The following is a 17,728-nucleotide window of genomic DNA, read 5'->3' on the forward strand; positions in this document are numbered from 1 at the left end:
CAATTTCAACTCTGTTGAAACTTTTCACAAACATGAAACAACACGGCAGACGTTTATTGTGCCGTTTGCTCCCGCGTCGCAGCGACAAGAAAGAAAGGGGCCTCGTCACCCAGATTCAAAGTCGAGCGCAGACGACACAACAACTGACACTTGACACCGACTAAAAGGCCTCTTTGTGCGCGACATGCTGCTTCATCTCTTTGCGGCCGTACGTGCGACAATTACAAATACGCCGTACATTCTGGGCGGGCTGTGATTACAAACCGAGCTGGATCTCCGCCATGGCTGTTTAATGAAAATGGTGCTTTATGTTACAGCAAGTTGAACTATTTTTTTTGCAGTGTTATGCCGATGAAGGCGCTGCAAAGCAATCTAGCCGCAACCAGCTTAGCGTGGCCTCTGTGACAGGACGTTCGGAGGAGGAGGCTCAATTACATCCTCCCGGCACGCGTTGCATAAATTGCGCTAAATCCCCGCTTTCATGATGTTACAAGTTAACTGGGAAAAGTGCAGAGTAATGCACTGGTGGAGTATTAAGGATTAAGTTTGTATTATCACTTTAAGAGAAAAGCGAAAAGAAGCTGTTTGGAAAAGGCCGGTATGAAGAAAATGAATAAATAAAATGTCATTGGATGAATTTTGAATTTCCCAAATATCATATTTTAGGGGTTGCGACATAAAACAGTTAATGGGTATATTCGTCCTTTGAAACGACATCAGTTGAGTCTCCCGCTGCGACTGATAAACTGACCTGTTCTTTAAGCATATTTCCCCCCTTTTTTTTTTGCGCAAATGTCACATTGTGGCATATCCAAATGCCACCTCCCTGGGCGTCCTCTTCGCCGCGCGTAGCTTTGACGGCACGTTTAAAACGCTGCTATCGAGTAGCATTCAAAGCCAAATCAAACGCACATTGTGCCGAGTAGGGTGCACGTCTATTTGTCTTTCATTGACTTAAATGATTATTGGTGTTTTATTTTTTTCTTGGCCTCGCAAAAAAAAAAAAAAAAAGTGAGCTGTACATGTAAAGGCTTTTCTCATATGATGGCTGGCCGGGGGTGGCGAGATACAGCTGTAGATGCTGATAAGATAACAAAGTGCGGGCCTCAAACACACAACTGGGGGTGCACTGACGGCACCCTGCATCCTGTCCTCAATGTCACCCATCAACGACTATCAGATGAGAACTGCCTGTCCACAAATAATCATACACACTCACACACACACACATCTGGTATATAAAGGGGCACGGAGGTGATGGGGGAGCTGTACAGTACCTTGCGTGTTGACTGGATTGGTGGTGGGTGTGGGGATAGTAGTGGGAGCATCTAGACGAAAAGAGTAAAGAAAAAACAAAAAATAAAGACCACGTATAAGAAATGAGAAAGACAAGAGTAAAGAAGGCCATTAATGACGACCAATGTCAGGGAAAAAAAGCTAGGCTAGGCTAGGCTAAGACAGGTTGATAGAAGGATTGACTCCAATATTAAAATGTTACCTGGAAAGTTAAATATTGTATAATGATGACTAGAATGAAATCACATCTTCCCTAATTTTAGCAAGCTGTTTTTCCCATTGTAATTACGTTAGCAACTCCAAATTCCAAACCATAGAGGAACATAATACACAAGTTAATCCATTCATTAAATCCCCGACAACCCGTACGTGACAAAAACAAGACAAGTCACAATGAAAACTCATTCCGGAGACAAAGCTTATGTTCCGGCTAATAATAGTGTCAACTTTAAATCAATGCTAATTATCTAGCGTTACCAGATTAGCTCCGAGGACGGCACGAAAACAGGTTTACCCAAAACAATGGAGGACGTCGTGGCTTTCTGTGCAACTTTTGCGCTCGTCAGCTAGCTTCACGCACAATAGCAGCACGTAATGAGCCGTCTTATAGTCTAATAGATTTCAGTGTCGTGCTATTTTCTGCTGAGAAAATGTACATTTCCTCATCCAAGGCATACTGTTTGTATAGTAGCAGAATTGCACGCTGATGGGAATGCCATAAACCATGGCAGAAAATCATTACTAGTAGCAAGTTATGCGAAATTGTATTGTAGAACTGGACGGTATCTTACTGAGAGCTGCAATATTTTCACGCTTGTAAAAAAAAAAAAAAAAGGAAATACCTAGCAGTATGAAAAATAAGGCAATTTAAAGCCTTAGCAATGTAGAGAAGTATCATCAAAAAGTGGAATATATTCAGTTGCTGGATGTTCCTCGCAATTCTCATTGGCATATATTCTTTATCCTCTGAAATGAATGACTAATGCAGCTCCGTGTATTGAATATCCGAGTTAACAATACATAATAACGATCGGTTCAACGTTGCCATTTGCTACGCTGAATAATTACGGCAAAGTGATGAAGAAACCACCGAGGTGATCTCAATCGGGGACTGCCGGCGTCGATTAGGGCCCGTCGCTAACCGGCAAACATCATTATGGGAAAAAAGACGCTCGTCGGAGGGCAAGCGAGGTAAGCGGCGGTGCCGAGGGGGGTTCGCGTGGTACCTCATCAGGAGGATATATTGTGGCACTGAGGGAGGCAAAGATAGCGCGACCCCTTGCTGTGGGAGAGTCGCAGCGGGGGGAAATTGGCTGGCCGTCTCCCTGCGCTGTTACTGTCTGCATTCCATCAAAAGGCAGCAGCAGGGGAGCGCGCACTTCCAAACTAATGATAAAACATCAAGGACGATGTAATGCCGCCGCCGGCGATGCGGTGCGCGGTGGCGGGGAAGGTATCGTGGGATCATGGCGAGATTCCCCTCTGACAGCATTTGAAAAGGAGGGTGGGCTCCATTCCACTCCCGGTGACCGAAGGCGGTCTGATAGCAGAAATGTCAACGTGTGGAAAAAGGGGAAATTGGCCATTCAGGGGTTGGAGGGTCTTCACAAAGGCCGTGATAGGATGTGGCACATATAATATCAAGGCAAACAGGAATTCTCCATGGTCAATTTTCCAAGCCGGATGACTTGGGGGTCTGTGCATTATGAGTGTATTTTGAGGATGAGGCTATATTTTCAAGCGCTAAGGAAAAGATAGAATTCAAGTCAAACAAACCTGTGAAATTTGTTTATATCCAGCAGTGCTTGGATTTGTTTTCTTTTGAATCTATCCCTTAAACAGGTTTTGAAATACAACCATTAAGGCATCAAAATTTGTTTAAAAAAATTACACGCATAATATTACAACTACTACTTCTACTAATAATTTGAGATTCATGATTGATGGACAACTAATTTTACTTCCTATTAACCTACCTACCTGAACGGTGTCCCACAGGGATCAATCCTCAGACTTCTAACATTATCATAATTTTGAAAACATTTCATTACCCAATAATGACTAAACTGCTTCTAGATGTTTTCTAGTATACCTCTGACCTATATAAGCCTTTCCCTATCGAGGTTTGGTGACTGAGTCGCTGATTCTATCCATCCATTTATCCATCCATACATCGGCTGTGTTGACACTTTTTCCACATGATGAAAATCGTAACACCCTTGAGCGCTGTCTGCACATCCAACGTAAATATACAGCCAATCTTTGACTTTTGCTCCGTGGAGGATTTACAGGTCAAATAAGTCAGCGTTGGGATAAACAGTGAGCAAAGGCAGTATAGATGTGAATTATAGGAGGAGAGAGCGGGAGGGAGGGAGGGAGGGAGGGAGGGAGGGAGGATGCTGTCTGGCTCTTCCTTCATTTACTGCAGAACAGCAGGACAAATGTTCACACACAATACAACGGGATTTGATTTGATGGGAATTTACATCGACACACACACACACACACATCTGACTTGGCAAGCGCGGAATGAAAGGTCATCACTTCTTATAAAATTGTGTTGAGCAGAGGGACTGGCAGTCACGCAGCATTGGAAGCCAGCGCGGAGAAAGGCAGTTACTTGTATCCTCACAAGGCTCATTTGTGTTCTCGGTACGGCAGAAAAATAGCAAAAATACGACTGCCTTTATGATTTCATATGCTTGAACAGAAAGAAACAGGTTTAACAGTATTTTTTTAAATTTATTTGATATTTTTTAAATATATGGTGTCACACAGGGATCAATACTAGGGCATGTTATTTTAGCAAAACAATGGAAATCGATAAATTTTTCTCCGTACTTATCTCTTGACGAGTTCAGATGGAACAAAGAATTTCTCAGAATGCTGGCCATAAGGGATAAGTTCTACTCGAGGGCCAAATTGCAGCCAAAGAGACAAAAGCTGTCCAAATGGAAGCCTGGCAGCACTGAGCATATTGACGATATTGGCAAAGTGGCTTGAGTGTCTGGTAACCCCAAAACGGAGCTTGGTGGAAAATAATTGGGTAAATGGCTGAAAGAAGGCACTTGAAAGCAAAAGACAACAAAAAGACTTAAAAATGTCAATTTGACCAGACATGATAATGAAATTAATGGCCGACACGCCTAGTGGCGTTTGCAAATAGCGAGACAAGGCAGGACAAGGTTATCACGCCAGGGCCAATCCGCAGTGCGCAGACACACTAATTAAGCCGATGTAGCGGGCGTGATTACTTTGGGACAACAAAGCCTTGCACGGACCACAACATGATTTGGGATGGCATTAAATCCTGCGTAAAAGAGGAGTGGGAGTCGCAGACATAATTATAAGCGCTTATGAACACCTTTTTACCAATCTCCTGTGTCTCATTAGAACCCGGCTGAAGCTGCACCGCGGCTGACATTCGCAAGCACACCAGAGAAAAACGCCGTTTAATGGAAATTGTTAAAATATGTGCAGAGCGAGTCGCTAATTGAAGAAACAACAGGGCAAAGAGGATGCAGATAGTAAAAGGAAAAAAAAAAAAGGTGTTTGGATGAAGACCACCTGCATTTAATGGCCATGCAACAGACACTTTAAGCAGATATTTTGTGTAATTTAAGAAAGAAAATAAACATTTGAAAAAACACCTACAGTTGTATTTCGTAGGCGTAAAAAGCAGGATTACAGTGGTATTCAATATTTGACAATAAAAAAAATAAATTGCTGAATGACTTCATTTTTTTACTCTCAAAATTACGTTTCAAATGAAATGTTGCGCCATCTAGTGGTCAACCTAATGGTATTCAATATTTTACAACAAAAACAAGTTTTGCTGAATGACTTCCTTTTTTTCTTCTTTCAAAATTACGTTTCAAACTAAATATCTAGTGGTCAGCAGCAGAATTACTCCTAATATAAGACAATATTTGACAATAAAAACAAAAATTTGCTGAATGACTTCATTTTTTTACTCTACTTTCACAATTACGTTTCAAATGAAATGTTGTGCCATCTAGCGGTCAGCAGTAGAATTACACCTAATGATATTCAATATTTTACAACAAAAACAAGTTTTGCTGAATGACTTCCTTTTTTTTTCTTCTTTCAAAATTACGTTTCAAACTAAACATCTAGTGGTCAGCAGCAGAATTACACCTAATATAAAACAATGTTAGACTGAAAATTTGCGTTATCTATGTTCCCCAAAAAAACTGTAAAATAGCAAAAATGCAAACCTGGGTTACTCTATATTACATTTGACTCAGTAATTTGCTCCCTCTGCATCTTTACATTAACTGTAATGTCCAACGCAGGGACCCAGAAGGCAGCTTTGCCAACTTCTCAGCAGGATTAACTTCTCAAACAGCACAAATGATCTCAGAGAGTAATTACCGGAATACTGAATGCTTTTCACCTGAGAGATTTGGATTAGTCAAACACTATTGTATGGCTGTGTGTGTGCGTGGAGGAGGCCGGGTTGCGTGAGATCTGCCTGGTACCCACCTCGCTCTCCACATTCACCCAAAAAAAAAAGAAAAAAAGAAAAGCAAAGTGACAACAGCATTCACGCTGATTCATTCACAACTCCAGAAGGTCATTTCATAGAAACATTTGTAAAGTCAGTGGAATACTTTGGTTGGCTCAAGTCCTTCACAGCCATTTAGCTATATTTCTTTTTTTTTAAAAACATACTACACTTCCCAAAAAAAATTCTAACTAAAAAAAACTTTTCTATGTTGCTACATTGCGTCAATTTGAGTCAGACCTTTTCACCAAGGCGGCTCTCGCAAATTTTGCTTTAACTTCTTTCAGTCCACTAATCCATTCAAATTGATTCCCACTCTGTCGACTCCAAGTCCCGCTACGACCAAGAAGAAGAGCGCCACAGAAAATGGGAGAAAGCAAATATATTGTAATCCGACCAACTATGAATTCCTTTTTTCAAGGACATTAGCGAGTGAGTCCTTACAGACACTGACGAGTTTCTTACAAGCTCCTTCGCTAAAAAGCTGCCAGCGACACAATTGGTGAGACGACTCAGACGAGTTGGGGGGGGGGGGGACCTTTTCATTTATGTGCACAAATGCACATTCTCAACAGCTGTCATCGTAATTTGCCGGTGGGCCAGATAAACAAACCGCAACATTGTTGCTTTTTGACAATGGCTGTCAAGTTGACTTAAATGAGCGCAAATCAAAACAATCACATTGTCGTGAAAGCACCAATCAGATCTCATAAAAGGCAACAAAAAGGCTCCTTCTCGAAAAACAGGTTTTGCTTTTAAGGCCACGCGGCGCCTTCTCCTCACGTTTTGTTGTTTGAATACGAGTGGCATGCCTGACGTCTAAATCTAACAATCTTCTTGACATGAGGGGAAAAAAAATAAAAAATTATATATCAACTACGGCCATCTACGTTCATAGACATTAATAAAATAACTGTTGAGCCTATTTGAACACTGTTGCTAACCAAAACAGCAGCACCAAAGCGCATAATGCCGCTAAAAAGCCATTTAGCAAGTAATCCATTACTTAGAACCTTAAAGTTTCGATTTGAAATATGAGTTTGCGACTCCATTCCTGGAACTTTTATGACACAACTTCGTGCGGCGCTACTCACCGTACACGTAGAGGACGTAGTCGTCGTAGGCCTCGCCCACCGTGTTAGAGGCCACGCAGCGATACGTGCCGTTGAAGGATTTGTTGAGGTTCTCGATGAAGAGGTCCGAGCCGGTGACCACGGCGTGGGGCGGCAGGTCCTCCTCCACCCTCAGCCAGTTGATCCGACGAGGGCTGCGAAGACACGGGCAAATTCAGGAAATACAATCCGATAGATGATGACTTTGAAATTTAGGCTCCGCCCCTCGTCCGGTGCACTCACTGTGGTTTTCCTCCCAAAACGCACGTCAGATCGAGATTGTCGCCCTCTCGAGTTAATCCTTGGGGATACGTCACTAAAATCTTCACTTCGGGTTTATCTGAGAAATAAAAAAATATTTTATTGACTTGTATCGTTGACTCTTAACAAGGCCGGCCCCTTTTGACTGCCTCGCCAAAACTCAAATCAAATTATGATTGCACTCAAAACGTTGGAAAGGGAGCAAAGGCAAAAATAGCCAGGAGTGAAAGGTGGCGGCGGATGAAAAGGATTATCCTATGTGCACATTTGACATCTACTCAGCCTATAGTAGCTTACAGCAAAAAATGATTTCTCTCCCGTTATCAACGCATGGCAAAGATTAGCAAAATGTCAAGCACTCGCAGTCGAGCTTTCTGTTTTTCCTTGAAAGGTCAGACGAAGAAAGTGGACCAAAATGAATATTCCGCAGCGCTTACAATAGGGTGACTTAACCTTTAGGGTGCGTGGCGCCAGTCGGATTTATCAGTCACACCTAATCAGATAACCCGCCTTGGGCTATCAACGGCACCACCTTGTTGGTTATAAATAGTCTTTTTGCGGAAAGCTGAACGCTTACCCCGAATGGCCAGTAGCAATTTAGCTAATTAGTGGAAAGAAAGTCACTTATGGCAGTTAGGGCTGCAGCTATGGAATATTATAAAAAATAATTGGTTTTGCACATTTATTAATCAAGTTGATTAAAAAAAAAAAAAACAAAAAAAAACTTTGCTTGGCAACAGGTGGATTCTTTTCCAACTTTGGGGACAGAGGATTTTTTTTTGGGACTTGACAGGTGATACTCACATAGCACTTCCAGGTTCCTCTGAGCGAGCAGGTCGTTGGCGGCCGGGTGCTCGACGACGCAATCCACCGGCATGCCGTCGTCCTCTTTGCTGACGAGGAACCGAACGCGACTGATGACGGTAAACATTCGGTCGTACGTCTCTTCCACCGTTGTTTCGCCTGGAAAGAAGATCAGCATAGCGTTTTTGGGTTGGGCAAGCTGGCAGTAATCTGCCCTCCGCTCAGCCCCGTGGAGTTGTCAGAGAGGGGAGGGGGGAGAGGGGGGGGGTTCATTTGGAGAGCAATACAATGCCACCGGGGGCAGCGCATTAACCGCAGTGCTGAGTGTGACGCTTTACTCGCGCTTAATGAAGTGGGGAAATAATTACGCCACCCCACTTTGACCTGAGTCGCACTTTCATTCCAGCCCCGGTCCCCCCCCCCCCCAAAAAAAATAAAAGATGCCGACGCACACTTACAATATGGACGGATATTAATGTAACCCAAGACCTGCTCTGGACTTCATCGGCTGGTGGTGCGCTCGGGGGGCGATTACGAGCCAATACGACTTGTAACGGATTTCAATCGACTTTTTTCTGCTACATCGCAGAGCTCACAGTACGGCATTAATTGCGCACACAGTTTTAGTCTGATTATGTGCAAAAAAAACGTAGTTAGTCGAACAATCACATATTGTCAGGCCATTGTTAAATGATTGAAAATGCCAAATATAAAAAAATAAAAACTATATAAATATATGAAAATATAAATAAAATATATAAATAAAATATAAACATATAAAATAAATATATAAAAATATAAAATAAATATATAAAATATAAATAAAATATAAAAAACATATTTAAAAAATATAAAAAGAATACAGCAAAATATGCAATATGAGATTTATAAAATTTATATCATTGGAAATAGTTACATTAAAAATAATAACGTCAATATTGCAGCGCTACAAATATTGTGAGTGTACTTTCCCTGGCATTAGTTCAGAAACAAAAAGTCTGGTGCCATCTAGTATGCGGCTTTAAATTTTAAAACATAAAAAAGTGCTAGGAAGTTTTCTGAGATGAGTTTTGAAGATGAGGGTCAGAGAGTGTACTTATCAATGTTGAGGCGTGTCAATTATCAATGTCATTCGTGCGCAGATGAAGAATAAAAAAAAATAAATGATAAAAAAAAGAAGCACAAATCAAACCGTGGCGGGGACTTGAATTTCAATGCGGACCCGATTTGAGTGTCAAGGCGCCGACGTCTAATCAAAACACACTTGTGAGCATCAACCACTGATCAATCCCGGCGCAATCAAGCGTAACCTCTGCCAGGGTGACACTTGTCGCTGTCAAACGCCGCCTGAACAGAAGATTGAATTAGGAAATCAGACGGCCTCTCAGATGACGCGTATGCAAAACAACGTTGCGCTAATAAATAAAACAGCAATCTGCCCAACAAACCAAGCTTCTTCACTTCGTATTTTTGTTTGTTTGCACAAACTTTTCAACTTTTCTAATATTCCAAAGCCGCAACTCGTCAGAGCTCTTCCAAGTTCTCTCCTGTGACATCACAATAACGCTGAAGAAAAAATGCGCTGACCATCTCTGATGTAGCTCCGACGAGTCAACCGTTTCCTTGTTCCTCGCCCAAACTAAATACATTTTCTGAACTCATTCACTACCATTGACGACTATACACGTCAAAGATCCATATGAACTGGGTTATCGCTAACATTAAGGCCGCACACTCTACTTTTGCCTTACTGGTACTTCTAAGGCCGCTTACTGATTCCCATTTTCCCCAATGAGCAAAACATTGAGACAGTTTACAATTTCATCTTCGGCGGGCGCTTTCATATAACCACTCGCAAATTATAAACATTATTCAGACAACGGAATCAATTCCGTAAAAGACCAGCAGCAGACAAGCTCGTTTCCACATTATTGAAATCATTCTGCTGCTGTAATTTATGTTAATTTTGCCCCCCTTGTGTGCTGATTCTCTCTCTCTCGGGCCAGAAACTGCCAATGGCAATTCTGCCAGCTTGATTATTGATTGCAAAACCAAATCTGCCATTAATGCTTAAATCAGCCAGTAGATTTCTTTTTCATGCTTAGCCTGCTGGAATAAAATATAACACACACACAAAAAAAGATTCACTATACAATACATGGTCGCCTTGTTTTTTTTTCAAAAGACAAACATGATTTTTTTTTTTTTTTTTTTTAAAAAGCCTGACAATACTTTTTTTATACATAGGTGTTTTTTTTTTTTTTAAACATTTCAATACTTTTGAACATGCAATCTCCACACAGAAAGGCTGGTCAGCGAAAACAAAAACAAAAATTAATATACAGTAGCCGAACAATAACAGTCGACAAATAATGGTTAAAAAAAAAAAAAAAATTTGAAAACAAGCCAGCAGAATATAGTGGCCCACCGTATCGAACGCCAAAATTTGATCCAACCAGAGTCTCCGGTGTCCGGACTCTGTGCTATTACCTTCTATGTCCCTCACGTACGGAATTCTTCATCAATTCCTCATAAACAAAGATGGAGTCGCCGAGGGAACACTGGAGGTGGCGATGACATTTCCCATCCGATTGGTCCCTGTCTAAATATTTCATCTCATGACAAGCCCAATGAAACCTCTCGATTCTAATACACACCGAATTTGACCAAAAAAAAAAAAAGCCTGCACAGATCCACTCCGGGTAAATACAAAAATGAATTTCCTCCCCTTGCTGTACCATAATGAAAAATTGATGACCCTTAATCATAACTGAGAGGCAATAAGGATTATTCCACACACCCCCAGGTCACACCTCTGTGTAAGATGCGGAAATGAAGATGAAAGGCACAAATATGAATTCATAACAGTGATGGTGAGTTTGGCTGCGTATAGATTCCTTCAAGGCAACACAATAGATTCACGGCCGTGAAATTCCATCAGCATTCAACTTGTTTAACAGAGCCGTGAGAGTAAATATTTTGGTCATTTGAAATCACGGCACGAGCCGCGAAGCCTGATGATTTATGAGAAACATTCAGCGACATGAAGCTCTTAACGCACGGCTTAATCACAGAGTTCCTCTGCTGAGCAAGCAAAAAAATCATAAATAAGCAACAGGAATGACTCTCGGGGGAGGAAAAGCTGTAGATGAGGCCAAACAATCCAAAAGATGGTTAAAAAAAAAAAAAATCTTGGTACTCGCTTGTCTGTGGCAGGCAAGAGGGCAGGAAGTCATGTCGAGACTTGAATTTGGACCTACCTGTCATTTCCTCATCTCCTTTCATCCATCTGATGGAGGCCGCTGGCTTGCTGCCGCTGGCCGTGCAGGTGAGCTCCGTCTCGTTGCCCTCGCTGACCACGTCCTCGCGGCTCTCGATGATCGGGCTGCCCGGGGGCACTGGTGCGGAAAAAATAAAAATGAAAAATGGCCCCAATAATGAGGACCCACAAGTTTATATATATATATTTTTTCAGATTGATTTTTGAAGCGGATTTTTTTGATTTTGAAATATTTTAGTACTTTATATTTCTTTTTTTTATTTATTAGTTTTTATACTGTATGCATAATTAAAAAAAAAATCGTGTTTTCCAGAAATATCGAATTGTGACTTCAGCAATTGTGTTTAACTTGCAAACTCTCCAAATTTAAATAACACGATGCCTACTACAATAAGATTCTATCAAAAGTTCCGAGTCGCAACTTTATTGTAAGTTCTCTCTCGAGTCTCCTTGTGGCCCAAACAAGTTTGAAAAGTTTCCTCCATTCGCTTTTGAACGCTGGAGCGGAGCTGACAGAAAAGGATGAATAAGTCGAGATTTAAATATGAAATAACTTATTCTCGCATCGGGCCAAATAACTCCTCCACGCGCAGAAAGCAGGATACTCTTTGCTTATTTGGCGAATTAGTCATCGGGCTGAACTCTGGTTCCCTGAAAGCCCAAAAGTCAGAGGGGGAGCTCATTGCAAGGACCCTTCAATGGAAGCATCAGTTTAGGAGAAAAAGCGCCGCCACTGTCAGCCTCCATTGTACGAGTCAAGCAATTACTTGAAAGTGCTTTTAATTCCTTTCAATCCCCGCCGGGATGTTGGCGTGTATAATAAAGCTTAACTAGAGTCATTTTAACGCAAAAGCATCAGAGTGAAGGCACAGCTGACTCTCAAAGGGGCGAATGGTTTGGGAACAGCCAAGTCAACATTCACTGGAATTCACACAGTCAACACAGCTGCCATGGCCCACGCGGCAGACGCCATGGCTTCCAGCATCTGCTCCTTTTTCGTGCACCGAGGGTCTCTAATTGGCTGACATTTTGTTTCGGCTGCTAAAGATGACGGGATCAAAGATGACGACTACCAATAATGCGGCGAGAGTTCAAAAAAAAAAAAAAAAGTGGGGGAATGGGAGGGAGCACATAAGTGGATAAGAAGTCAGATGAAGTGGGGGGAAAAAAAAGGGTGGGAACATATGCTTTAAACTTCAAAAATTAAATAATAATAATAATACATAAATATTAATTAAAAAATGTTTGGTAGAATAAAAGGGTGGGAATGTATATTTTAGACGTCAAAAGTTAAAAAAAATATATAATAAATAAATACATAAAAAAAATTGGGAGAATGAAAGGGTGCGAACGTATACTTTGAAATTCAAAAGTAAAAAAAAATATATGTATAATAAATAAAAATAAATAAAAAAAAGTTTGGTAGAATGAAAGGGGGTGAACGTATACTTTAAACTTCAAAAGTTAAAAAATATATATACATATAATAAATAAATAAATAAATAAATAAATAAAGTGGGAACGTATACTTTGAAATTCAAAAGTAAAAAAAAAAAAGTATAATAAATAAAAAATAAATTTAAAAAAAGTTTGGTAGAATGAAAGGGGGAACGTATACTTTAAACTTCAAAAGTATATACACATATATATAATAATAAATACATAAATAAATAAAGTTTAGTAGAATGAAAGGGTGAGAATGTATACTTTAGACTTTAAAAGTAAAAAACACAAAGAAACCCCAAAGTGAGTCACATGTCCGTCGTGTGCCTTCTACCCACCCAGGACGGTGATGTCGGCGTAGGCCTCCTGAGGCGGATCGGTATAGAGCTGGCACACGTAGCGTCCTTCGTCCGAGAGCGACACATTGGACAGGGACACCCGCAGTTCGTTGTCGGAGAAATTCACCAGCTGGAACCGGCTGTCCTTCAGGGCTGCGGCGGGACACAAACGACAATATGAGGGGAAGAGTCCTCCGGAAAAAAAGAATCCAAAGCGACGCGGTTGGACGAAGACAAAAGAGGAAGCGGCAGAAAATGAGATAGGGAGGAGTGCGAGGAGCTTTGCGAGCTCTCTCTTTAATTGAGTCAAAGAAAAGTGGGCTTCAAAGTGATTCATTCGAGTTGATTTATAAAGTAGCTTCACAGTCGGCGGAGCACTCGCCAAGACGGCAAAGTGCGGCGAGCGCTCGTGAGGACTCCTAACAAGCCGGCAACTCTTAAAACAGTGCCGCTGCTCCTTGTCACGGATGAATGCGTTACACTCCAATTGTAAAAGTACAGAATACATTAACCGAGATATTAAAATCGTCAAAATATCTTTTAAGACAACAGTATTTTTTTTTTCCCGATTCTTAGCCCGGGTAAAAATGTTTTAGAAAAATTTGCCTGAGGCATGTTTTCATGACGGACATAATTTAATGGCAATAGCAGACAGACTGGATTAAATTCTCGTTAAGGTCGGCCGATTTCATCTTTTCACATAAACATCTTTGGCTGATTTGATGAGTACCCCGACCTCGCCTCCTTTCCCGGGTCCCGCGCGGGAAGCTAGCCAACTCCTTTTACCGCCGCCGCTTAAAACGCACGGGGACGTATTTGGTATTCCCATCAGGCTCTGCGGTTATTATCACGATCATTACTCGGGGTCTCGGGGCAGCATCAACATGAAATCCCATCTCCTCCCCCGATATAATTTGAGAGCTCTCGTGAAGGACTCAGAGGGGAACAATGGCGCTGGTGTAAGTTGGAGAGTCACAACACCTGTTAGGGAGGGAAAGCCTGACACCCCCCCCGAGACGCCAGGCGGAGATTAAACAACATCGACGACGCGAGAGCTAAAGTGCTTATGAGTGCACTTTAAAAATTGATGTTCCTGCCATCAGGCTGTATTAGAACGTGGAAAATCATAAACAGTATCATAACATTAACTGCTAGTTAGCATTTTCAAAATGTAAACTGTCCTTAAAAAGACATTCTAATTTAATGTTTGGGCTAATTTTGAAATGCCAAATAAGCATATCCTGTTAGTGACTGCTTTGGAAATCTCATATAATATTTTGCTTTAAATGTTATTAAAAAACATCCGGCAAACTGGAATGGTGTCCCGCATGGATCTCTACTAGGACCCCTTATTTTTTTAATTTTATTATTACAACATCAGTTGTTTGTTTCGCCGTCAATCTGTCTCTTTATCTACGTATCTTTTCTTCTAAATTTGTCCTCTTTGTTAAAAAAAAAAACAAAACACGTTTCTAACCTATTTTTCCGTGTGTCAATCACACCTTAGCATCTAATTGACTTACTTTGCGGTCACATTTGAAAGAAGATTGGGACTAGCTTTTCATCCATTTAAAATCCACCTTTTTCAAAGTCAGTCGCCTCCAGAAGCGCGTCGTAGTGCATAAATAAGAGTGCCGCCTCATCCACAGAAACCCTCGGATAAACCCTCATTTTTCCCATCACAGATGTCAGCTCTGCCAAATTGCATGTCATTTCGCATAGATCTCGCCTCGTCTCGACAACAGCGTCCCGGCCTCAACCTGTAAGGTAATTTTTATTTACTGGCAGCAGTATGAATGTGTTTATTCGCTCCTTAGTGGCGGGGGTGAAGACACCATCATGATCTCGTATCTGTCTTCCTGTGTGGCCGCCGTGTCGCTGCCGCTGGCGCGCACTTGCACGCCGCCATTTTTCACTGTCCGGCCGCCATGTTTGACAGCTAACATCGTGAATGACTAGGGGATCGAAGTGGGTGATCATTCGGTAGCCGAAAGCGCCTCGTTGTGGGCCACGAGTGCACGCGTGTGAGAAAACTTTGCTGGGTTTTGTGGAAGAGTTAAAAATGGAGAATCTACTGCACCCTCTGAAGATATATTCAAATCCCACAATGCTTTGGGGAAAAAAAAAAAGGGACGAGTTTTTTTTTTTTTTTTTACTAGCAAACTAACAGCTGGGCTGCGGTACAGAAGGACACGTTCTCCATCACCTTGAAGGCTGGCTCGTATCCTCGACAAAAACGAGCGAAAGAAGCGCAACTGGGGGGGGGGCTAGCAAAAAGTAGACGAGGCCCATATGCTCATGCATAATCATAACGTTCAATCTCCTAATCTAAGAGATTATCGTAAAATCGAACATTGACAAGGACACAAAAGTATTCCCATTATGGCCCGACGGAGAATTATCTCATATTAATCTCGCGCGCTTCCTGAGCTTAATGACTTGTGCTAAAGTGGCAAACGTCAAGGACAGATGGAAATCACGTTTTGCGAACGTACGACGCAAAAAAGGCGGGCTGGGCCACGCAAGCTTTCCAGCTGCTCACATTACGAGATGCTCCCTAATTTGGAAACGATTTGCGACGATGCGATGTGACTAAAACGGCGTGGCCTGTCGAGTCGTTTCAGATCCGTACACAAATCCCGGCGAAATTCTCGGCAATTAATCGAGTTGTCTGTAACGAAGGCACAAACTGAGCTCAAGGCCAACGAGGCCGACCTTTCAACGATCCGCCGTTGAAAGCATCGCTAATATTTCTGCATATATGCGCCCCGAGTAAGAATATGGAAGAATTTTTCATAAAGCTAAGATAACCTTTCACGAGAAATTAATAAGTACGAGGCTCTGACTCATGTCCTCCTATGGCAACCTCCTGTAGAAACCAGTAATCGCTTAAGAGACTTGTCCTCATCATTTCAGCCGTTCTGCTGTCATTGATTTAAATATTCTTTAATATTTATTAATTTATTATTATATTCATTATTATTATTATTTCTCTTTTTTATTATTATTTATTATATATATTTATTAAATATTTAATAATTACAGCAGAGTTCCTTGTCATATTAATATTTATGAATTAATTATATTTATTTATTATTAATATTATTTATGATCATTTGACTTTATTATTATTAGTTATTATATATATTTTTTAATGAAATATTTAATCATTACTTACGTCTGACATCCCTGAAGTAGATGGTCTGCCTGTTGGGGTTGAGCAGTTGGATGACCGAGTCGTCGTTATTCTTCACTCTGCAGCTGATGGTGGCCATCTCGCCCTCCACCACCGAAACGTTGTCCGTCGCCAGGTTCTGACCTTCCACTTCAACACACACACACGCACACAAACACACACGTTACCGTCTGGACATTTACTGCCTCACAAATATTTGCGCTTCTTTCGTCAACACCAGGCAACAATGCCACACAATGGCACGCTACACAAACAGGCTTTGTGTAGATTGTGCAGCCCAAGTCTAATCCGTTTAATATAAGACTGCCATGTTTGCCACTATTGATCCCCCTCCCAGTCCGCGTCCCCCGGATCCGAGTGGCGGGCCCCTGTGAGTCAGCGCCAGATGGGCTTGCAAGCTTGGCTACCCACGAAGGGAAGCTGGAGAGCAGCAGCTAGGAGACAAGGGAACGTAGCAGCTAGGAGACAAGGGAACATGAAGAGTAAGGGGTGGAAAAATTTTATTGATAGGGCATCGGGTGTTCCACTCCATAAATCAATGTTCCCCATCTGATATAGTGCGAAAATGTTAAAATTTCATGATTCTGCTCCATTTTAAATGTTGACTGATTCTGACAAGGATTTTATTTCTGATTTAGTTCTTTTATATTTACTTTTATATATATTATTTAGTCCACTTACTGCTATAAAACTGAACTTTCCCCACATAATCATCTATTGTGACAAATAATTGAGCACACGATATTTCCTTCCGGGGTATCGATTGACACATGTTATCTTCAAAATGGCGAGCTGGATGGCGATGATGGGCTAAGCTTTATCAGAGCCTTCCATCTGAGCGCCCATGTGACCAATGTGTGCTCAGTTTGCCGCCGTCTATCTCCTGGCATGGCAAAGAGCTTCCGAAAGGATCTCGGTACACAAGCGCTCTTCCGAGACATAGCCCGGGCTCTTGTTGTCGTAACTCACACCCCAAAAAAAAAAAAAAAAATCCTTTTTGTTCTTCCTTTCCTGTTTTCGTGGAGAGAATTTAAAGTCACCTTGTGTTATTTTTACCCGAGCTTGGAATACATTAGAAAGTCTCAGATTCACACCAGTGGAGGCGCAACGCTATCAGCTGCAGACGCAGGCGCAAACATCAAAAGCGCATTTACATGCCCGAGTCGTCATGCAAAAAAACCCTCGATTGCTTTGTGACATTTACAAAGTGGGGAGGAATAATAAAAGGGAAAAATAAAAAGGGGGGGGCCGTGCGTTTGTTTCACCTCCGAAGAGATAATGGGAACAGACAGGCAAACTAACATGATTCACCGTGAACTCCCGCAATAAGAAATTAACCTCCTGTGAGGGAAAAAAAAATAAAAAATCTCCTCGGACCAATTGTCTGATATAACGAGCTTCCCTGTTTGATTCGGGACAAAAGCGAGGTAGTGTTTGAAAACAGGCAAAATGTCAGCAGATAATGGAGGG

The 17,728-nt window shown here is 41.6% G+C and overlaps 1 protein-coding gene across 3 annotated transcripts in view; it reads right to left on the minus strand.

The window, feature by feature from the left end:
- Window positions 1–17,728, minus strand: part of cadm1b (cell adhesion molecule 1b) — a 95,367-nt gene that overhangs the window by 10,317 nt on the left and 67,322 nt on the right. For 2 of the 3 annotated variants that reach the window (XM_049726790.2, XM_049726789.1), the window contains 7 exons: window positions 16,241–16,387; window positions 13,063–13,215; window positions 11,262–11,399; window positions 8,002–8,160; window positions 7,180–7,276; window positions 6,919–7,091; window positions 1,278–1,328 (listed from right to left, as the gene is read on the minus strand). In XM_049726790.2, the coding sequence (XP_049582747.1) occupies window positions 1,278–1,328; window positions 6,919–7,091; window positions 7,180–7,276; window positions 8,002–8,160; window positions 11,262–11,399; window positions 13,063–13,215; window positions 16,241–16,387 (918 nt within the window). The remainder of the gene's footprint in view (window positions 1–1,277; window positions 1,329–6,918; window positions 7,092–7,179; window positions 7,277–8,001; window positions 8,161–11,261; window positions 11,400–13,062; window positions 13,216–16,240; window positions 16,388–17,728) is intronic. The other variant, XM_049726791.1, reaches the window with a different exon arrangement.

The sequence above is a fragment of the Syngnathus scovelli genome, chromosome 7 (genome assembly GCF_024217435.2).
Source record: "Syngnathus scovelli strain Florida chromosome 7, RoL_Ssco_1.2, whole genome shotgun sequence".
Classification (NCBI taxonomy): domain Eukaryota; kingdom Metazoa; phylum Chordata; class Actinopteri; order Syngnathiformes; family Syngnathidae; genus Syngnathus; species Syngnathus scovelli.